We start from the raw sequence: 22,931 nt of genomic DNA on the forward strand, positions 1-22,931 counted from the left end.
TTGATCCATCATTTCCTCTGTATTCAGGCCAGAGGAAGTAAAACTTTCCCAAAGTTACAACGGATTAGAGCCAGGAAGAAGGTTTTAGGATTGCCAATCCCGCTCATGTATGGGCTGCTCAAGATTGCCTGCTTGCTGCTGCTATGCTGATGGCAGGGAAACAACTTACTGTTACAGGAAAACTGTTTATCCGCTGTCATTAGTGGTCATATTTACTAGCCTGTATATTGACACCAGGCTTTGTTGTGGGGAAAGAGGGTTGATTGACAGCACTAAGACCCCCCTCCTGGTTCTGATTGGTTGTTTCTGACCGAGTGGTGTAATTCTGCAGACGGCTGTAGAACCACTAAAACAATTATGAACTTCACAAACAAAAAACATATTTGTCATGAAGGCTGAAAGTTTTAGGTAGCACCATATACTGTGACCTTTCTGCCCAGAAAGTTCTTCAAATTGCAGCACTTAATTTATACTTGACAGTGACAGAACAGTTGTTCAAATTTTCTACTCAATTAAAAGTTGACTGTACTTTTTTTTTTTAAGAAAAAAAAAGAGAAGACAAAAACCAAACACTGCTATTTCTGTTAGACTGCTCTGATTGAAATTTTAAATAACACAAGTGTCATTGAAAAGGGATTAATGTGTGGTTAAACAAAGCAGGGATTAGAAATAAGCACCAGCAACATAAATACAGGGGCTGGGTTATGAACTCAACAGCAGAACTCAAACCGAAGCGTTACAGTCCTCTGAAAAAGTCCTCATAGCATCGCCAAGAGCAGTAAGGATAAAGTATAATACTACAACCTGACCAATCATAAACTCAGCAATGCGTTTCTATTAAGCTGCCAAGTTATGTGTGATAATTAGCTGCATTACTTTTCCTGTGACTGCAGTACAAATAATATTTATCGACTGTTAACTTAAGTAGAGTTGAGTACAGCTCTGGTGTCAGTGCTGCTGAAAATCACTGCTTAATGTCATGTAATACATGAAAAATACAAAGATTAATTTACTCTGACAACAGCAAATCTTATAATCCTGTCACTTTCCCTCGGAAAAAGACATGATTGGCTGAGCTTCCCAGCATTATGTTAATCCTGATGATTACCCCTTTCGTTTACAATAAGAACAGATATGTAAGGATGAAGAAAGTGTGGGGAAACTAAACCTTCTGGTCGCATATTAATTCGTCTTTGTTGGATTTATCTCTTATGATGTCAACGTTAAATTCGTACAGTGGTAATATGGCAGTCAGTATTTCAAAGCAGCTAGTCCCCTCACTCAGAGCCACCACAGGGTTTTAGCAACAGAGAGTTGTGGTTTGTCTCCCACTATAGCAGGCTGATGTCTCATTAGGCTTTATTGCAGCAAAAGATACTGTTGGGAGGACATCGGTATTTACTACTGCAGTCATATCAGGATCAGATCCACACAGGAAGAAAAGGACAGCTTCTCTGTGGACTAAAAGAGTACTGTAAACGTTATATTATAGCATCATATGGGTGAGTCAAGTCTCATTTAAGTCACAGAAAAAAGATTCTCATGAAAAATCCGTACCTAATATGTAGGTGTAAAACTACATCATTAAATGAACCACAAACCACAGCTCTGATGCATTCACACCTGGTGGCCTTGATTTTTTCCTTTTATTTTATTTTATTTTATTTTATTTTTTGCATGGGATGTTTGTGGATTGTGGGCTGTTGCAATCTTGTCATGTTAGATATAATTTTTAACAATAGCAACATAGATAGCCATAAAACTGAGTTCAGCAATAATAATTTCAGACCAAAACATACTTAAATTCCCACAAACTGAATTTTTCTCTCTGTGAAATGACAGCATTATTACAGAAGGACTACCAGGTCTTCAAAATAAAAGTACTTCCTGTCACATTCCTTCAGATTTCTTTCTTTCTTACCAATTCCTTCATTATAATGAGGCTCCCTACTGCAATTCAAAGTGTCCCATAAAGTGTCTGAATGCTACTTAAAATTCACACCAAACATTTCAGACTTTGTAAGAGCAGAAACAATTTTAACACAAAGACTAACAGGTGCTGAATACGCAATTACTTTTAGGTTCCTAAGGGAGGAAAAAAGCATTTATCTGTCTTCTCTTATCAAATAAAGTCATACAAGCACCTATTAAATTCTGATGTTGTGTCAAAAAGTAGAAGACAAGCTGTATGAGTGCGAAATATTCAAACAGAGAATTTGTTTTAACTTAACAGAACTCAAATAAATTAACTTCGTTAAGAAGCTAACCCATGACTGAACACTAAGGAATCTCTGTTCTGTTGGGAGCTGGTACAACTTCAGTCATTTCAGTTCATCTTTGAATGAATCAGTTCAAGCAGTGAAACATTCTACGACAATTAACAATAGACAGAGGTGTTTTAAAAACATCCACCTCACTTGAATTAGACACAACATCTCAAACATAATTCCTTTCTTATGGATTAAAAAGTTTAAGGGAGAGCAAATTCAGATAAAGACTTCCACAACCACAACCTTCAGTCACTTTCACAATTGCTATATTTGGGTTCACAGGAAGAGAACTGTGACCTGATGTTAACAAAATACAAATTGTTCTTCACTGTAGGACTGGATATATATGTGTTTTATGCAGTTTATACTTATAATCTGATACAGAAATAGCGAATAGCAAAAAATAGCGGAGGTTGCTAAGCTTTATGAATCCCCCCCGGAATCACATTTCCTACACTTGCACACTAACGAGGAACTAGAAGATTTCCCAAGAAATTTAAACTGAGCCTGTCAAAGTCTGCTTGTTGGTTGGAACTGTTGAGAAAGGAAAATATACTATATATTTTTCTAACCGGAACGGACTGAAATCGAGGGAGCACACGAACAGAGTTCGTTACCCGGAGTTCTGATGCTAAAAATTAGCATCAATGCTAAAGTAAGATGCAATGTACTCAATAGAAAGCAGAGAGTCACAAGCATTTGAAAAAAAAAGATTTTGTTGACTCTGGTGGCCTTTATTTGAAAGTAATTCAACAGGAAAGAGGGTAATGAAAAAGGGGAAGACATGTGGCAAATGTTGCCAGGCTGGGAATTGAACCTGCAATCACCGCCACGAGGAGTAAGGCCTCAATACGTGGGTTGTGCTTTGCTCCTGCACCACCACAGCACCCCAGAGTCACAAGCATGTTAACCTACTCCATTCAGTATGTTAAAATTAGTGCTTAAGCTAAAATTGTTAGCATAAATGGTGCCAGTGGCATGTGGGGTATAACTAATTCTTACATTGACTTCCTCCATTCAGTGTGCTAAACATGGCTATTAAATAAACAAAATAGATAAAAAGCTTATTTTAGGGAAAAGGCTACTGCTAATATGCACCGAACTGATTTTTACTTTGGCAAAAGTAAAAATCAAAAGTTTACTTCGTGGCACTTGGTTATCAGAAAACGGGCTTGTCTCTTAGCAACAGATTGACAACAAAAAATTTTATAATTCAAAAACATAAGATTTCTTCTGCTCTTTTGAAATATTACTCAAGTTAAACTAGTGATTTTTTTTTTCATTGGCGGTAAATATATTATAAAACAGATATTCAACACAAAAGTAAAAATCTGATTTATACTTCGTGGCAGTTCATTACCAGGAAAAAAAAAAACAAAAAAAACGCTCATCTCTTAACACAAAATTAATTATTGTCTATAAAACCTAATTCTTTATGGTAAATTTTGCAAAAGTAAAAATCAGATGTTTACTTGGTGGCACTTAGTTACCAGAAAACACACTTGTGTCTTAGCAACAGATTACAAAGAAGTATTGTTATTGTTCAAAAACATAAGATTTCCTCTGCTCTTTTGAATGCTACTTAACTTATAGTGCCTATTAATTAACAAGAATTGTGCAGTTGGTGAATTTTTCAGAAAAGTGAAAATGTTTCTTTTTTGTCATTGGCGGTAAATATATTATAAAACAAGCATTCAACAAAAAGGTAAAAATCTGATTAATACTTCGTGGCAGTTCGTTACCAGAAGAAAAAAAAAAAGAAAAAAAAACAACTCTCATCTCTTAACATAAAATTAATTATTGTTTATAAAACATAATTCTTTTGAAATACTGCTTATCTGCTTAGACACAAGAAATTTACTGTTGGTACATTTTCCAAAAGTAAAAATGAGTTGTTTACTTTGTGACACTTGGTTACGAGAAAACAAGCTCGTCTCTTAGCAACAGATTACCAACAAATGTTGTTATTGTTCAAAAAAACATAAGATTTCTTCTGCTCTTTTGAAATACTACTTACTTTATAATACTTACTAATTAACAAGAACTGTGCAGTTGGTGAATTTTTCAGAAAAGTGAAAATGTTTTTTGTTTTTTTTTTTGTCATTGGTGATGAATCTAATGTAAAACAAATATTCATCACAAAAAAAAATTATTTTTTGTCATTGTGGCAAATATATCATAAAACAGAAATTCAAGACAAACGTAAAAATCTGGTTTATACTTCATGGCAGTTTGCTACCAGCAAAAAATGCTAATCTTTTAACACCAAATTAGTTGTTTATTAAACATAAACTATTTTGAAATACTGCTTATCTGCTTAGACACATGAAATTCAGCTAAATTTACACCTGGTAAATTTAGCAAGTAAATGAGTACATGAATTCACTGATTTTACCTCTACTCTACAGCTTTATATAGCCATCAAATCTGAAAAAGTCTGTCACAGTATAGGGCTTTGATGTTTAATCAGCATTCACAATTTAAGTTTAAAAACCACATATCTGACATTTTTTTTGTTCTATTCAGATAGGAAAACATGTCTTTTGTATCTCTTAATCAAAATACCCCCTAGTTTTTATTTTGACAAAGCAGAAAACAGTTCCATACAGCTACTTTGTTCTCACTACATGTGATTTCTTGGAATAAATAAACATCAAACAGAAGTAAAAACATAACTTCTCTTTGTAAATAAGCAACGTCATCTGGGGACCAAACAGCTCCAAGCTAATAAGAGTAAAATCAAAACTGGAATGTCCAGCAGTGCTTTGAAATAGCTAGGACTAGAGTGGAAACTTATATCATTAAGTGTTTTATTTTACCAGCAGCTTGCATTTCATTCCTCCTCATTCTACCAGAAACACAATAAACAAAGAAAAAACAAAAAAACGCAGAGCTGCTAATGAGCAGCTCTATTTTTCAAAGCTCTTATTTGTGGTCAAGCTGTGAGCCCGGGCTGCAAGCCCGTAGGGTGCAGGGACTCACCTCTTTCTCTCCACATATATTGCTGATGATGGAGTTTGAAGCTGGACTGGCAGATGGGCCGAGGACTGCCACAACCCCTTTAGACATTATCTGGCACACTGAAAGGAAACAGAGACATATATAGAGTAAGAATGTTAGAATTAGGTAGCAGGGAAATGTATCTAATAAAGCTTTTGGTCATGTTTGAACAGATACTCATGGAAACTGTTACAACCTCTAAACAAACAAGTAGAGACAGGCTTGTTCGAATGCCTAAAGGGAATTTCCTGCTATATGAATATGGACAAATACATGTCCCCATATCTTCGTTGGAAGCTAATCTTATAGGAAGCATTGATATTAATGCGATATGTGCTCACATATGGAGACAGAAAACATAGAAACGGAAAGAGACACAGATCAACAGAGTGACAGACGCCAAGAAAGGCACAGAGACAGAAATAGCAATATCTGGAGGCTTAAAAGCTGAAATCTGGTATTTGAATATTTGCACATGAATGGAATAATATCCCCAAAAGTGGCACACATCTTGTCTTGTTCTCTGAATTCTACATTTACAAGGACTGATTTAAAAGCTTTACCTTTGGGGTTGAAAACATATCTTTTGACAGAAACATTTTAGTGAAAATGAGTTTTACTCCTCTCTTGTGTACACATGCTTTCATCTTTCAAACTGGAACACAGAATGGTGTTTCTTGTCATCTTATAATCCCTGCTTTATAATTAAAACACTGCTGACTGTGGTGTGGAACTGGGGGAAAGCACAGAACTGTGCCGCTCTTGTGTGCGCAAGGTGTGTGTAAGTCCTGGTAGTTTTGTGTTGATTACTGGGGCAAAAGAGAAGCAATTATCAGTCATGTGTGTGAAAGTGGGTAAACTTCTTCAGGGCTGAAGAGACAGAGAATCAAATTATTAATAATTGTTCTTTCAGTCACCCGTGGGAACTACAGCATGACACATGACTTAGCTGCTCCAGAACAACATGCATATGTATGATCCTCTTCTCCTGGCATGCACACATAAAAGTATCTGCACCTGTCTGTGCAGCTTTATTGAAACATAGAGTGGATTGATTTGGCTCCAAGTCAAGATGCTGCTATTTGTTTTGAAATTATGACTAACTGTACAAACTGGCGCTTGTACTTTTATTTTATACAACTGATTAAAACGTTAAAAAAAAGACTCCTATGGTAAAAGAAATAATGTCATCAACATATCAAAATCTTTAATATCAAAATAAAATATTGCTTTAACACAGATGTTTTGAAACATAACACCAAAAAGCCTATATACTGCTTACATTATTACATTTAGGGTATTGGTGAGTTGAATATTTCTAACATCTGTTTTCCATACTTTTTTAAGCCTGCTATTTTTTGTGAAATCAAATTGACCTCAAAGATAAGGTAATCTGCAGCATACCAAAAGTGCAATAACCAAATCCAACAAGAATGCCAAACACAAATATGCACCATCTTTGTATTTATTGTGGAAGATGCAACCTTTATCCTCACCAGGACTTTGGAAATTATATTTTGCATTGTTAGGATGGAGTTTTGGCCCCCATGAGTAGGCCTGTCGCCATAAACAATAAATCAATTAATCATGATAAATTAAAACTATCGACCTCATTTTAACTATCAGCTTTATCGTCTCTTTCAGCCTTTTCCTCTTTCTGTTGTTGACACTGAATGAAAAAAGGCTCAACTCTGCTGCTCTCCACTGACCCTCCCTTCCTCATTTCCTTAGTGTAATGCCCAGCGCACATTACACAATCTTAGAGTTGTCGGCCGATTGTCAGCCCATTTTCAAAACCTGAGAAACCACACATTAGTCGACAAAATTCCTAGATATAACAGTTCGATCGGGTTATATGGTGCTGTGTGGAGTCCAACAATGGGCACAAAATAAAGGCTACAAGTCCAGTTAACTAATTTTAAAACCAGGCATTAATTAATGCTTTACTACAATCTACCTGTAATGCATGTGGCTCTAGAGTCAGCGTAACGTCCTGACTGAATGAAAATCATTGAAACCTATTTATGTCACGTTAATGAAGAATAGCTGAAAAGGTTCATCAACTGCAGTAACAATTTCACTCCAACTCCTCCCCTTGTCATTTCTATATTCTTTGCAGGAACTGTTGAGCCCAGTGTCAGCTGTTTGGGATTCCTCTCTGTAATTTACCCTCAGAAAGCGGAGGGGAATCCGCCTTTCTGATTGGCTACCTGTCACATTCAACTCCCAGTCGGGGAAAACCCCTGATTTAGATCAGCCCGATGATCAACCTTAAAACACCACACGCTATAGGATGATCAACATTCTAAGATTGTCTGAAGAGGAAAATTGGGGCAAAAAATTGTGTAGTGTGAACTATTGCATCAGGTAGTCGGATGTGCCCATCTTCTCTATTTAAAACTAATGATTACTGAAGGGCAATATAGTATACAGACTTCATAATCTTGTTTAGGCTTCATCTCACAATTTTTCTAAATTTATTTTGATCACTTGAAAAATGTGCTTGATAAACCTTTTATTTTAAACTGAATATGATAAAATATGCACAATATTAGAAGCATTCCTAAGTGTATCTGTTTACTTGTGCGATGAAGCAAAGCATGCAGTGGTCCTTGCTTGATATTTCCATCTACAATAACTCTGGCCACTGATCCAACCCTAATCCAATTCCTGGCCCTAATCACACACACAAAGGATTTGTACTATAACAATATCTGGGCTACACACAGGAACAGATGCTGCCGTACACACAGAAAAACAGGAACATTTAGGCTTGTTAGTCTTTATTCAGACAGAAAACATAAAAGTTTTCTGCTGCTCTAGTAAGTGAATCTGTGTTTCTATGGAAGCAGCTCCACTGAATCTTTCATGTTTGTTCCACCATATCACACTGAAAATCAATTTCTATGCCTTTTGTTGCAGCTGTTTAAGAAAATTTGCTGTTTTCTAAATATACAAACTGTGCAGAATTGATTTTATGAGTGTTTTCAATAAAAATTCAAAAAGGTCAAACAATAAAACATGAGGTTTGAGGAAACCATTTTCCAGTTATCAGATATAACGAGTAAAAAGCATCACTTAAAACATTTGGTGAGTGTAAATGTTCTCTCATTTAGTTTTATAATTTTCATGGCAATCTTGCTTAAAATAATTGTGCTGTTGATTCAACTTTCACTTTAAAGTCCTGCCCCAGAATTTCAGCCAAAGATGAAAGATGATCTATATCTGCAATTGTTAAAATTTACTTCATTTAATCAGAGTTGCATCATGATGAATGGATTGTTTTAATAAAATATAAATCCATTTGTGACTTTGAATCCTTTTTATTATTTGTATGGGTTTGCAAGTCTCAACATATTCACAATACTTTGTTTAATTCCCAAATACAGAATTGTTTATTCTTAATATCTGACTAAGTGTTGCACAAAAAGAACTTGAATTTATTGATTTAATGTTTTCTTGGAGATAAGTTCACTCTCTACTTACTTATATCTTAACTATATTGCTTCACAATTAACTATTTTGATGTAGAAAACATGCAAAATAAATTAAAACTTTACAGTTGCCAATAAATGAGAAAACACAGTCTTTAAGTTTGTGCGACATGCCTTAATTTCAATTTCTATAGCTTTGCTCAAAATACATTCTAATTAGATTACCTTTACTACATGAAGTGGATGGTGAAAAGATGTCAAAGTACTATAAAGTACATTTAGTTTTTAGCTTTATTTTTGCTGCTTTTCTGGAGCACTTGGTGACTGGACGCAGCACATTTCACATTGATCCCCCTCTCTTTCTTTTCTCAAATTTGGCACACAATCGGAGTGCTGTGAAATATTTGCCACTTACAAATTTCCTGAGTTTCCTCATTTGTCAAAGTTAAATGTTTCAGATTATCAAATTTTAATGTCAAATATAACTTTAGTAAATAAAAATACCATTCTCGGATGTAGATTTCATAAAAAGCAATTTTTCAAAGCTTTTTGTACTTACTGCCAAGCCTGGAAATTCAAAAGAAAAATTTAATAGAACATCTCTGACCAAATAAAGAAGGTCAAAAGACCTCAAGAAATTTCCCTTGATCTAACAAAATTCAAGAACAGATGAGAAGCAGTCAGTGACATCTATCAATTTGAGAAGGAAGGTCACAAAACAAATTGTGAAGCTTTGGGATTTGAGGGAACCACAGTGATACCTGATTATGCACAAATAGACAGAACTCAGAACAGAGGCAAATTTCCCAGGAATTGCTCACATATTGAAGTTACTCCAGGAGAACATCAATGACTCATCTGGCAGTGAACAAAAGAAAATGAATATATAAAACTTATGGAATAAACTAACATAGCATTTAGCAGTATGATACTTAGGGGATGAAAGCATGTATTTGTATCAGACAATTCTGAAAGGGAATATTCAGCCACCTCTTGGATTACACAGCAGGATAAGTCTATCTTTAAGTGGGTCAAAAGAAAAGCAAATTAAGGGTTTTGGAGTGGCCTAGTCAAAGTCCACACTTAAATCCTGTTTGTGATGCAGGGCATTCTTGCTCGAAAACCCTTCAATGTGGTTAATTAAAATAATCTGCAAAGCACAGTGGACCAAAATTCATATCACATATAAAGGACGTATTTGTGTAATTATTTAGATCATTTTTAGATTAAAATTTGTCTGAGTCCCAAACATTTAAGTGTGACAAAAAAAGAACAGTAAATACTTAAGCGAACAAATAGTATTTCATAGCACTATAAACAAGAACGACAAAACACAACATACATGAGGACATGTTTTATGTTTACTGCACTGATCAAAGACACTTACTTGTCTCCCCCATCTCATATTCACTGTCTCTCAGCAATTCAAAGATGTCCACCTCCAGCTTGCCCGTTGTAGAGCGGTTGCTGCTCCTGTTGATGTTATTTTTGGCCAGTGTGATGGCTAAACGCTCTCCCCTGCTGCACTCCATAGGATCATCGAGAATGGCAGCTGACAAGAACAAAGTAAAATACAACAAATAAGAATTGAAAGATATATTCTTCTTCACTTATTCTACAAATCAGATTTTTTTTTATTGACTTGAGGGAGTGTGACCTGCCTCACCAGGTGCTCCAGTGGTGCACATATGTTTTATGTTAAATTTTGATTTATTAGTTATGTAGATCTTAATGTGTTTATATTTTTAACACAATTATTCATTTTTTTCTTTATTCCCCAAACAAAAGTCCCAACCTGGGAACCTTTGCATTATATTTCTGGTACGCCTGTAGATCTGTTGCACGTCTTTATTCAAGGTTATCATATTGTATGAATCTCAAACCAAGTCCAGCTTCTATATTACGACCTGAGTGTTTTAACATTTTTAAAAACACAATGTAAGTAATAATTTTATCTGCTGCCCTAAGCATCTGGAGCTTTTTAATGCTTTCATGAAATCAGTCCAGTAGCTTGCAGAGTGAGTCTACAACCAAATTAAATCAGTTTACCACTGCAACGTAAAACTGTGCTGTGCTGAGGAAAAGTGTTACTCTCACATTTGATTTATGTTCCTTCTGGGTGTAATATTTACTGTACTGTAAAACTGCAATCAGGATAACTAGTTTGTCTCTTGTGTTGGGCTCTTCTAAGCAAGTTATAGAGAGATTATTTGTACTTTGTGCTCCATATATGTGAATAAGTGAATAAGTATGTATGAATAAGATCACATAGGGCATTAAAAAGCTAAGGTGATATTTTTGCATGCATGCTGTGATATTTTAATCACGTCATGAATGTATTCACTGACCTTTGACAGTACAGATATTGAACTGGTGGTTAAACATTCATAGCAAACATCCGCCGTGTTCTGGGTTGTTAAGCTTGGGAAGAACTTGAATGACATATGCTTTCATACATTTAAAATGAATTGTCTCACAGTTAACTGTCTCTTGGTTTTCACTGTGTGTCTGACCCAGAATAAGATTTTTTATGACCTGTGCTGGATTAGTACTTACAAGAGCCCTAGCCAGATTTCAATGTTCCCGAAACAAATGTGAAAATAGATCAACCTAAAGATGTCAGCACAACCACTTCCTCAGGAGGTAATAACAGATATTTGCTTGAACGCCAAGACGTCAGCCAAGTAAATAATAAAAACAACATCAAAGCAGCAGCAGATGAGTATCTGTCCTATTTTGTTGTACAAAATTCCATGCTTGAACACAGCTGGATTTAAAGAATTTCATTAGGATGCTTTGTAGGCACGAGGTACATCTTTAACATGTAATGTTAAAAAATGTGAATAAGGTGTGTTGGAGCACAGACTTCCTAAAGACGCAGAAATGATCTAGTGAAAAGTGGTATACAATACTGTGCTAAAACTATTCATTCGCCCTTACAAATCATTAAATTCTGGTGAACCAATCATTTCAGACATTATCTTCAGTAGGACTTTGGATTGACTTCCATTCATTTGTCGTTCATTCCTGTAGTCTACTTGACCTTTAGGACCGTAGTCCTAAACATAACCCAAAAACAACTCTTATTCTTATGGGGCCTGGGTGCTTCCATAAGGAGCAGTCAGTCCCCACAATGTAGAATTCGTTAGGAAAATAGTCCTTACACTGTACCAAAGACCAGGCTGCACACACAAACCAAGCTCTCCCTAAAATCTAGCAACATTACCTTCTGTATTTGGACAACAGTCATTTGTTTTTTTCCAGTAAAAAGAGTATCCGGCTTTGCAAACTTTATTAGCAATCTGTAGTGAAAGTTGTTTTTCTGACATGCGGCCCCTCTGGAGCATGTCTAGGAAATCTTGTCTGTAGTGAAAGTGAGAAAAGAGCTAAAAACGTGGTTGGAGAGCACAACAGATACAGAACTGTGCACATTGCTTCCCTACAGAGTTCGTGAGGAGCTTCGGATTGCAATTTACACAGACAATTTGTATTGTTCTTTTCTGGCAACTTCAGAAATTTGTTTTGCAATCATCCCAGAATGATTTTTTTAAAACCGTCGAAGTAGCTGACAGGGATTTTTAAATTGCAAATGTTGCTTTAAACTTTGCTCTAGGTATATAAAAAGCTGTTGGCCAGCTTACATAAATAAAAAAAGATAAAGAGATGACACTGAAAAAAAGGGGAGATTTTAAATTGTTCACTTATTCATTACTGCAGAATTTGATTCTTAAATCAAATTCCTTTCTACCTGAGGGAGTAGATGAGGTTTTTCAAGAAAGTTCTGTGGAGAGGTTATTGGTATTTAGTAGGGGGTTAAAATTCATCCTTTTTTTCCCCTAAATTAATGGTGGATTTCCACCTAAATGGTTTTGACACTTAGACTTTTTAACTTAAAGCAACACAAACTGCTCTGTTGACTTAAATCAATTGAAAATATAGCCTGATAAATATGCTGGGCCCATTCTAAATGACTGCATAGCCGGTCAGAGGTCAAGTGTTGATGAAGAAATGTGTTTTAGGGCTTCTTTTGGCAGAAGGAGAGAAACTCATGCAGTATTTGGCGGATAATTTTTATTTTATGGCTAATTGGTTCATGGATACAGCTTTGGAATTCTGTCATTTACAGTCTTGGATTTGCAGCTCTAAGACATTATATTTTATGAAATGGTTTTAAAGAAGACATTTACAAGTTTGAATCTTCACTGACCCTCTGTTTTCTACACCATTAGTTTTTATACTTCGCTGAACTGTGACCAACGGTTTTTGTGATCTAGAAATATAGATGCCTCAAGTATTTCTGGAGAAGGCTAGCAAAGAGTAAAAACACACTCTACTGTTTTCCCTTTTAGTTCAAAGTCTGACACTCTTTCAGCAAATGGTAACTTTAGTAAACGTTTTACCAGATCTTTTACAAATTAGTTCCAGCTAATGTGCTGTAAATACTTTGATGGACTTTGTCCTTAAATAGTTAGAGAAGGTTGTGGTGTCAAATATTTGTTGCCCGATTCAAAAATGTTTTTCTAAAACATCACAATGTGATTCAATCGTTATGCAATAACATTAATACTTATTGTCTCATTCAAGGAACACTAGCACAAGAGATTTCCAATAAAAGTTTGACCTTTCAAAGTCTCCTTTTTAATCTATTTAAATAAGTGGTCTTGTTTGTAGAGTTTACAGCAATCACATTTCAATACATTCTTCTATCCAGAACTTTTTATTCATGCTTAAAGCATTGAGATTTTGTTCTATTTAAGTTATGTTCAAGACTAGGGTAAATAAAGTTTCCTTATTTTACTTCATTTTACAATCAGAGACCTATCCTAACTTTGTCTTTGAATTATTGTACATCAATTGCTTCATTAACCTTAAGTCATGAAAGCATATAAGAACTCAGTAAGTAGTTCAGATATGGGTCAAGAGAAGCCTACACTTGTCACCCATTTAGTAATCCTGTTTCTTTTTTTCTTTTTTTTTTTTGGTGTGGGGGGGGTTTGCTATATCTGGTAAAATATGCAAAAAAATGGCAAACTTTGGATGTTCAGAAGGAATTGTTACCAGGTGTGTTTTCTTGGTTCTTCCCTGCCACACTCATGTATTTACAGATCACATAAACACACAAACACATATGAAGGAGGTAAGTATGGGTGATACTGAAGAAAACCTGTACAGATCTCTACAATTCAGAGTCCCAATACATACAGATAAGTGTTACAGTCCACGTTAACTCCCACCCTCAAGTTAAGTTTATTGATATTATTAAAGAGTATGCAAAGCAAGAAAATAAACATGATGACATGAAATATCCTAGTTGAGTGGAGGTCTGTAAACAACTGAACATTTCAGCATAAAATCAGCATGAGTGTGATTGCATTTGAGAAAGTTTTCGGTTTTAACCTTTATTTTTACCTCACAGTTTATTACATTGTACATTGTTTTTTGCATTTATTATGTTGCGATGGAAGGGCACCTCATTGGTTTTAATCATTAATATACTTGGTACTTTCTTGTAATTAACAATGAACAATAAAAAAAAAAAAACTGTTTTTGCATCTTTTTTATGTTCTGTTTTTGTACTTTAAATAGGTTTGAATTATGAAAAACTGCAAAATGTGTCTCAATAAAAAAAATTTAACTAATAATTTTTTTTTTCAGTTCAATTTTGTAACCGATAATTTTTGATATAACAGATATAACAGTAAAAAAAGATTCTGTGATTACAATGTGGGAGAAAATAAGACTAATGAAGACTCAAACTGGATGATTGTTCAATCAGCTTGTGAACTTAGAATGGGTTTAATTTGGTTTAATCGGATAAAGTATCAGAATACAGATAGAGGCATTATACTAAAGCTTCTGGCAGCTTAAAGACACATGGAAAAAGAAAATTAAACAGATGTCGGGTGGCATTAAAAGAGAAGCAACAACAACAGAAGAATAATAAATGCAACCTAAATTCTCATGGTAGACATTAACTCAAACACTTTTTAAATATGTGTCACTACTTACTACCAATTCAGCTTTATTTGTTTTAAGTCTGAATGCTGAAAAATTTATATTGCCCATTTATCTGTTAAAAAAAAAAAAAAAAAAAAAAAAAAAAAAAAAAAAGCCCAACACTTAACTAAAAAGTCCAATGAAAAGTGCATTTCCATAAAACATAGAAAGGGTGTAATAGTCATGGCAACGGATTTCACATCTGAAAAAAATTAACTGCCCTCTTTGAGCCTCTTTGATCAGTTTAACGAGTTTCTACATGTCATCCTTTCCCATAGATTCACAATGAATATTTTATTTAAACTCAAAAGTTATTCCTCACTTTCTCTAGTGTCATTCAATGTAACATGCATAATCAACTCGCCCAATATTAAAGAAGTAAAAATATCACAAGAAAAATATTTTTTTCCACTCACATTTTCTGCATTTATTAGGAACTACCGTAATTATCTCATTTAAAAGACTTTAATAAAGATTTTTGCTGGGAATTGCAGCAGTTCAACCCTTTTTACCTTTGCTGAGCAGTTTTTTCATACTTCAACTGGTATTTTAATGATTATTCTTTGGTGATAAAGTACAAACGTTGGATGTTAGAAGTGTAATACTGTATGTTTTCTACTTCTGCTGAACAGAGTAGAAGCAGGCGTACAGCTGATTTCAAATGGAGTCAAGAACCAGATTTTTATTCAAATACCTTATCTAGAGGAAAGCATAAGAAGGGGCTACCTTTATCATGACTTACTAACAAAAAGAGGATTTAGGACTACAGAAATTGTCAAATCTGCATAAATAAGCTTTAATCATTCTCCAGCAAGAAATAAGTACCCTTAACTAGATTTTCCTAGTCCTAAGTGGCAGACTAGGGTGGTACTAAATTTTAAGGAAGTGAAGCCGATAATAAAACTGTAAACATAAATAATTTTTTAATTAAAATACTGTTGTCCATGTGTACATTTATTTAAGCTGAAGCTAAACGCAAATAGAGAAACCGGTTGTGGTGTTTGAGGTATCTTCTTACAGGAAGAACATCTCAGAGTCATAGCTTGGTTTTCCTGGGCCTCTCAGCATTGACCTGGTGCATTCTCTACCTACGTACGTGATACTACTCCAGGTACCATCGCTTACTCGTATGTCCAAAAATTGCTTTAACTAGATGAAGGGGAACAAAAGCATGATGCTGTGGACGCCGTACTTCACAGTTCCTCTAAGCCTTGCAAGCATCCGTCTTTTCCCCTCCGAAAGTAGTGATGGCCAGGAGGCCAAACACTTTTAGTAGTTGAAAGGATCTTAAAAAAAAATAAATCTGTATCATTATTCTGGTATTTGGAAATGTCCGGTTGTCAGTTTGTTAAGAAAATGGGAGTGCCTTTTTTTTTTTCTTTAGGTGAATACATTTTGAGGCTGAACTGTTTGTGTGGGCACTTGAATCCAACAAAACATTGAAATTGGAGTGCTGTGTCATGGTCAAACACACCATTATCAGAAGTCATTTGGACTTATAGCCCTTCAAGGTAGAACTGACTTGTTCTGTACATTCACATTATATCAATATTTCTGAACTCAGAACTCAATGCTGTCCTGTGAGAGTCCTCATTGTTTAGTAATTTATGTTACTTCATGTAGAAAACAGTTAATTAATCAAACACTTTCTTTACCCATTCTAACCTCATTCCTCATTTTACGTGGTGGCTGTGCTGACATTAATTAGTAGAAAAACTAGACCGCTATAAGAGTCGTTTAGACATTAGATTTATACACGAGTGTGTGAATGTGTGCTCAGGAACCCGTGGGATCTCAAAACACCCCTGCACTTGTGTAATTAAGCAGCCAAACGCAGAGCTTCATGTGTGTAATAGACACTTGTAGCAGCATGACTGCAAACTTCTCATGACAATATGACAGCTTATACGGCAGCGTTGAAGATGTATTTTACGTTTCTATGCTTTAATCAATCTCAACCTTGCAGCAGAAACCATCAAGGGGAATTGATCTTACAAAATTAGAAAACTTGCACAACAAAAACCTGGTGACAATAAAGTGATTTTCATGTTGTCACCAATATAAATTCAGCCAATAAAATCTCATACTAAAGTGTGCGATTGGAATCACTAGCGGAACAAGTCAGTCTGTCCAGGGGTCGGGGCAAATGACCGGGCCCTTTATACCCAAATAATAAAGCTTATGATAATATAACTTTACAACATAGACATGCCTCCAACAGCGGAGCACAAGTTTCACCACACAGAGAGCGACTGTGTCATTCTGAAGTCCATCAAACAGACATGAAGTATAACAAACCAAGAGAACAACAGAAACATCAGGCTACTGATCACTAATGATGAAACAACACCAATTCAAAGTAGTTCACCACCACGGATAGCAATTGGATCATTTTGACACTTTATCAATTTCAGCTCAGAGCCAGGAGCAGCTAGCAACTGCTGAAGCTACGTTTATTGTTGACGCGTTGTACAGAGTACGCAGCAGCGTGCGTTGAAGCGGGCAAGCAGTGGCACGCGCCGACCCCGCCGCACACGCAGCGTGTCGCAGCGCCTCGAGCACAGCCACATCTATAGCTTTGTAACTCGGCGCGGATCGCGCGCGCGCACCCGTTCTCGCAAACTGGACGATCTTTAAGATGCTCTTCCAGGCGGCTGCAATGTAAACCTGAACCATGAACGCATACTGTCGTCGTGGCTCGCACTCGCTCAACCCGAACTGTCAAAAGCGTGACTCACCGCTGTACCACCGAGAGAGAAAAAATGGGATGTAAGCTCGGTGGCTGGGCTGATACAATTTACAATCAGTCTACAGTTAACTCACACTTTGTGAATTATAACGTCAGAGTTGCTACCTGTAACTAGTCCGGCTCCTTCGCTGGGCTGGCAGTTTTGGCGGGTCTGAATCGCTGCCAACAAAAAAGTTCGGTTCATTTCCAAGATGAGGAACAAAATATGCTTCCAGTTTTTGGCTTTTCCCTGCTCTGTTTTTTCTATCCTTTTCACTTTGCCGCTCCATGGAGCTCCACTCAGTGTTAACTTAGTCCGTAAAAATGCTCAAGCTAGTTTCCCATTTGTTGCCAAGTGACTGATGATGACGTTGGTAGAAGGCTGGTGACAAGCTTTACCCAGAATACACTAGGAGACAACATGGACGATCCACTTGTTTTGTGTGTCATAAAGTTAAATGTAAGAGTAAAAATAAGGCCAGACTTGTAGCACATTGTGTTCCATATTTTACACCCACTATATTACTAAACTCAGTCGGTCTTTTAAAGTTTTTAGTAACCATGAGTCAACAATGACTGGCAATCTACTATATAATCCTATATACATCTTAACCCTGAGAAGATGCCTGCTTTTTCCAGATCTCATAAGGAGTGATTAGGTATTGATATTGATTTTGATATTCTGCCTCCCATCTGGGCCCCCCCAGACCAGGGGCCCATTGCCCTCACCTCACTGGAACCATTTTGTGAAGTTTCAATCTGAAACCTAATGCTAATGTTAACTCTACTGACCTGTAAGAAACTGTTTCACCTAAACCTCTGGTGCCTCTGGTAGCTAGCAAATAAAAAACCGAGCAGTATAAATAAAAACATCACGGAAAAGTTGTAAAGAAGGGTCATGATAATTGTTGAAACTGATTAAAACAAAAACTAATGTCTTCTCTCAAGGCCTCTGAAAGTTAAAGCAATCAACTTGGGAAGCAAATGCAAAAATGCGTCCTTTGTTTTTCATTTTTTGTGTATGAACAACCCACAGTTGCTGATAATAAAGAATGAATGCCAAGACGAAGATAAAGGGGGCGATAATTAGAAACCTCTCTTGTTATTGTTGATGGTTTCTGACAGCATTTTGCTGCCAAGTAGTCTTCCGTTATGATGAGTGAGATATGAGAGAAATCAAAGAAGAGAACAGATTTTATTCTCACAGCTGTTATGTCAAGTAAGATGAGACTATGGCTCTAATATGCAACAAGCTGAAAATGCATGGTTTCTAAACTGATATGCTCTTATCTTTTATTGTGGCGAAACGATATAGACATTTTTGTGGTGTTTTTATTATTGAGGAAATCCTAAAGACAGATTATTAGACTATCGGTTGTTAAAAGGAAATGTAAGATTAAACTTTTAATTGTTTTATTTAATGCTGAGTGTGTTGGTTTTTCTGGTTATTAATAATTACTTTACCTACTATTGTGTTGGCTAGAACTATAGGTGTTTTGATTTAGTCTATAAACTGATTACATTAATATATAATATTATTTTTTTAGCCATCTGTGGTGGGATTTGGTTGAGTAAAAAAAAAGTTATTTTTATGTTACTTTATAATTAACTATGAATTCTTAAAAACATAAAGAAATCCCAAAAACTACTATTATTGACATTTCTTGCAATGTCACACAGACACAGAAATGATACAAATTTAAAAGTAAACAGTTGTAACATATGTGTGAAGTTCTACTTTTTAAAAAGTGAATCTTCCAGAAATTGGATGTCCAAAAACGGAGTCAATATTATATTGCTGTCAGAAAAAGTTCAAAAGAAAAATAATTTTCACTGGTTCACTGTGATGGCAGAAATGGAAATTTGCTTTCCGAAGTCTGTCAGAGAAGGACTTCATTGAGCAGATCATGCTTTGAAGGCTTCAGAGTCTTTGGAAGCCATGACAGGAGTCTGTGAATCTGTTAACTGGCCATGAAAACAATTTTTTTCACCTATTATAATAACTTGGACCTGAGTATATATTCAGTTCTTTTAGTGGCTGAGCTTGTAATATGCAGTGGAAGGACATGTAATGAAGGGATAAGAAGAAATTAAAGTCAGTCACTTCAGAGAAAATGACAGCAGCAGGTGCAAAGCCTATGCTTCCCATCAATTCTCATGGCAGCTTTAGTGAATTATGACATCCGCTTCTGCCCTGCCTTTTATATGAAAACATATGCTCATACATTAGGAGTCTGTTAAACCACGGTAACCTCATCAGTCTTAGTGCCACAGAATGTATTAATTCAATGTAAAAGACCTTCCAGGCTAAAACAAGTGGGTCAGCGAGAGAAAGGCTGGAAATAAATGTCAAAGGTTCATTTGCATTTGGTCTGATCCATGAGTCAAAAAATAAGTGACAGTTTTAGTTGAGCCTGACAGAGTCAGACTGGCAGACACAGGAGGAGGAAAGAGATCTAAAGAAAGAGTTACAGATGAAAAGGAATGGAAAAAGGGTGGGAAACTGGCAAGAAAAGATCATGACAAAGGGAAAAACTCCGGTCAGACCTGTAGCAACGAGCCAACTGTTTGACAGATTGTGATGGAGACAAGCAGCGCAAAAAAAACTGATTCAGTGTGATGCCGGCAAGACAAAGATAATCTTGACGTTGATGGTGAGGAGGAGGAAGAGGATGCTGATGGTTATAATGATGAAAATGGCAGTGGTGGAGCAGGGTAGTTTCATTTCTGGATTCAGGGAAAAGACTGGCAAGCCAACAGACAGTACATCCTGAGGGAATCCCAGCTCTCAGTGGATGTCATTACCTGTCAGTCAGCATATCTCCCTCAACAGGCCTTGCCCACTGACACAGCCAGTGGCATGCAATTGTCTGGAAGGTCATGTGGGACCAATGGACAATTAGATTAGAGAAAGGAAAGGGATAGATAAGAACCAAAAAGAAAGAGGGAGCTTTTATTAAACACATTTGTAGATGAAGGAAAAATTAGCTAAATATTGTATAGCTCTTTGTCTTGTACGGATATAGGATGTTATATATGTGCTATAACAGGACTTAAATCTGATGTAGCCTCAGACAGAACATAGCAAAGTGCTGATAAACAGTGTGCTGAGGCTAAGCAGAGCCCTTGACATGGTGACGTAGCAGCTAAACCTGCAGCAAGCTGACCTTTAGAATATATCTTACAGTAGATGACAGGAGCAAATGCTTTCATAACATTATTGACCGCAAGGTCAATTCAGATTCCAGTTCTCAGATACAACAGGACATTTAGAGCAGCACCAATAAATCAACGGCCTCAAGATTACCTAACTGCAGGAGGTTTAATTCCTGGTCATTTTAAGGACTTAACCAAATTTATAAGTCTTATGACCATGTATAGCTTTTCCATCTTATGTCTGTCATATTGATGAACCGAAATGATCTGTTCCCAAACAGAGAACCTGGAAGGACAGTGGACCACTTCTCTTTATTCTTGAAGATCAAAATGGGTTCTTCATCTCTGATAATGGAGTTTCAAACTTTTCAGTTTTTGTTTGAACAATTACACCAATGAGAGCAGGTTACATGACTTCACTGACACACCTAGACATCCTGTAGGCCAGGGGTTACAAACTCCAGTCCTTGAGGGCCGCAGTCCTGCAGTTTTTAGATGTGCCACAAGTACAAAACACTGGAATGAAATGGCTTAATTACCTCCTACTTGTGTAGACCAGTTCTCCAGAGCCTTAATTATTCTATTCAGGTGTGCTGCAGAAGAGGCACATCTAAAAGTTGCAGGACTGCGGCCCTCGAGGCCTGGAGTTTGAGACCCCTGCTGTAGGCTATATAGAGTCATAGACAATGTACATCATGGATTGACAGTATGACCCGAAAAAGGGATTGTAAGTGTCTCAGGTTAAAAAATATGGCAGAATATTCACATGCTCAAAGTGCTTCTGTGGAGTGTGCCATCTTTGTGAGGATCTGGGTCTGTGTTACGGAGTCCTTAATGTACGTACGCTCAATCTTACCAAGCCCTGAATCACTAAAATAATATACCGTAAATTAATGGTCATCAGAAAAGCGTGAACACAATTCCAATGGCCTTTTATTACTTCAGATTCCCAGCGCCTGACTGGCTGAGAAGTTATAAAAACATCTTAAGTCAAAGTTAGTGAGACCAAATGAGGCAAGCCAATTAACCCTGGGCTGTAATTACAATGGTCAAGTTCCTCTGTTTCACAACAATTACCTGTAAGTAGACATGTACTTCCTGACAAGTTGAGTACAGTAATTAAGGCCGCTTGTTATGAATACCCTTTCATTCAGACGCTGCTTGTGAACCTACAAGTGCCTGTTTATTATTTTTAAAGTCAACTGGATGGTTAACATTTCACTGCTGTACAAACGTGGAAATCTGATTATCTATCTAACTTTACAGTAGTACTTATTCAAATTTTAACTTTGAAAAAATTGCAATGTTGATCGATCCATGTTTTGCTCTTGCATCAATCTATTTTACTGGCTTGTCTGGTATCCAAAAATATTCCATTAACTAATCAAGATATTTGTAAGCCCATATACAATTTAGGACTGATGTGTTTCTTGTACAATATTGTTAAACATTTGAAAGCAGTCTTTGACTGATTAAATCTGAAAACACAATCAAGGATAAAATGTGATGTGAATACAATGTCCCAAAACTCAGAAATAAAGTTTAAAGACAAAATTGTTCTCAACTTGTTGTCGCATCTTAGCCAGGCATTGCTTAAAACAAATAATGTGATTCAAATAATTTAAAATCTATTCAATTCTTCAAATTAACTTGTAGAACTGCATTTTACAGAGACAATTTTATATTTTTAACTTTTGTAACCCGAATGCAGAGGAATTTAAAGACTGTTTGTTTCTGTGCATTATGGTTTGCGGATATTGGTTTGAGAACAGCTAAGTTACTACATTTTAAATGCTGTGTTTGGTGTCAGGAATTAAGACATTGTTCTTTGTTGTCAGACATTTCCACTTCGGTCTCATTTGTTCAAAAGCTTTTTCTCCAGAAATCTTGTGGCATGTGCGTATGTTGCTTGGCAAACCTACGCCTTGTTTCTGAACTCTTAAAAGAGAAGAGGCTTTATTTTCGCAACCACATGAAATAATTCAAAGCTTTCCAGTCTAGAAATTGTACCGCCATGAACTTTTAACAATTTAAAGTTTTTCTGGTTTTACCTTGTCGGTAGCTGTACTGAACTTCTGGGTTTTCACTCCTAGAAAACATTAGAAAGATTGAAAACTTTTAATGGGGCTCTTTCCTGGGAGCATCACAGTAAGAAAGGCAGAAACCGGCAATGCAAACAAATCAGGAACTGTCTTCAAGACGGCAATGGCGTTTCTAGTGACAGACTCCAAAAAGTTTGAGATGCTGATTTCAATCATTTATATGCAACAATTGCTTAGATCATGGCAAAGAGAAGTGTTGGAGTTTTGTGGTGAGGAAGCCAAACATTTTTAATTAACTGAATTT

General features: G+C 36.1%; 1 protein-coding gene across 4 annotated transcripts in view; it reads right to left on the bottom strand.

Annotated features, from left to right (window-relative positions):
- grik4 (glutamate receptor, ionotropic, kainate 4) overlaps positions 1 to 22,931 on the bottom strand; it is a 356,426-nt gene that overhangs the window by 142,656 nt on the left and 190,839 nt on the right. For 3 of the 4 annotated variants that reach the window (XM_044120574.1, XM_044120576.1, XM_044120575.1), the window contains 2 exons: positions 10,092 to 10,256; positions 5,253 to 5,350 (listed from right to left, as the gene is read on the bottom strand). In XM_044120574.1, coding sequence (XP_043976509.1) covers positions 5,253 to 5,350; positions 10,092 to 10,256 — 263 coding nt within the window. Of the gene's footprint in view, positions 1 to 5,252; positions 5,351 to 10,091; positions 10,257 to 22,636; positions 22,675 to 22,931 lie in introns of all 4 variants that reach the window. The other variant, XM_044120577.1, reaches the window with a different exon arrangement.

This window comes from Gambusia affinis, linkage group LG06, assembly GCF_019740435.1.
Source record: "Gambusia affinis linkage group LG06, SWU_Gaff_1.0, whole genome shotgun sequence".
Lineage (NCBI taxonomy): Eukaryota > Metazoa > Chordata > Actinopteri > Cyprinodontiformes > Poeciliidae > Gambusia > Gambusia affinis.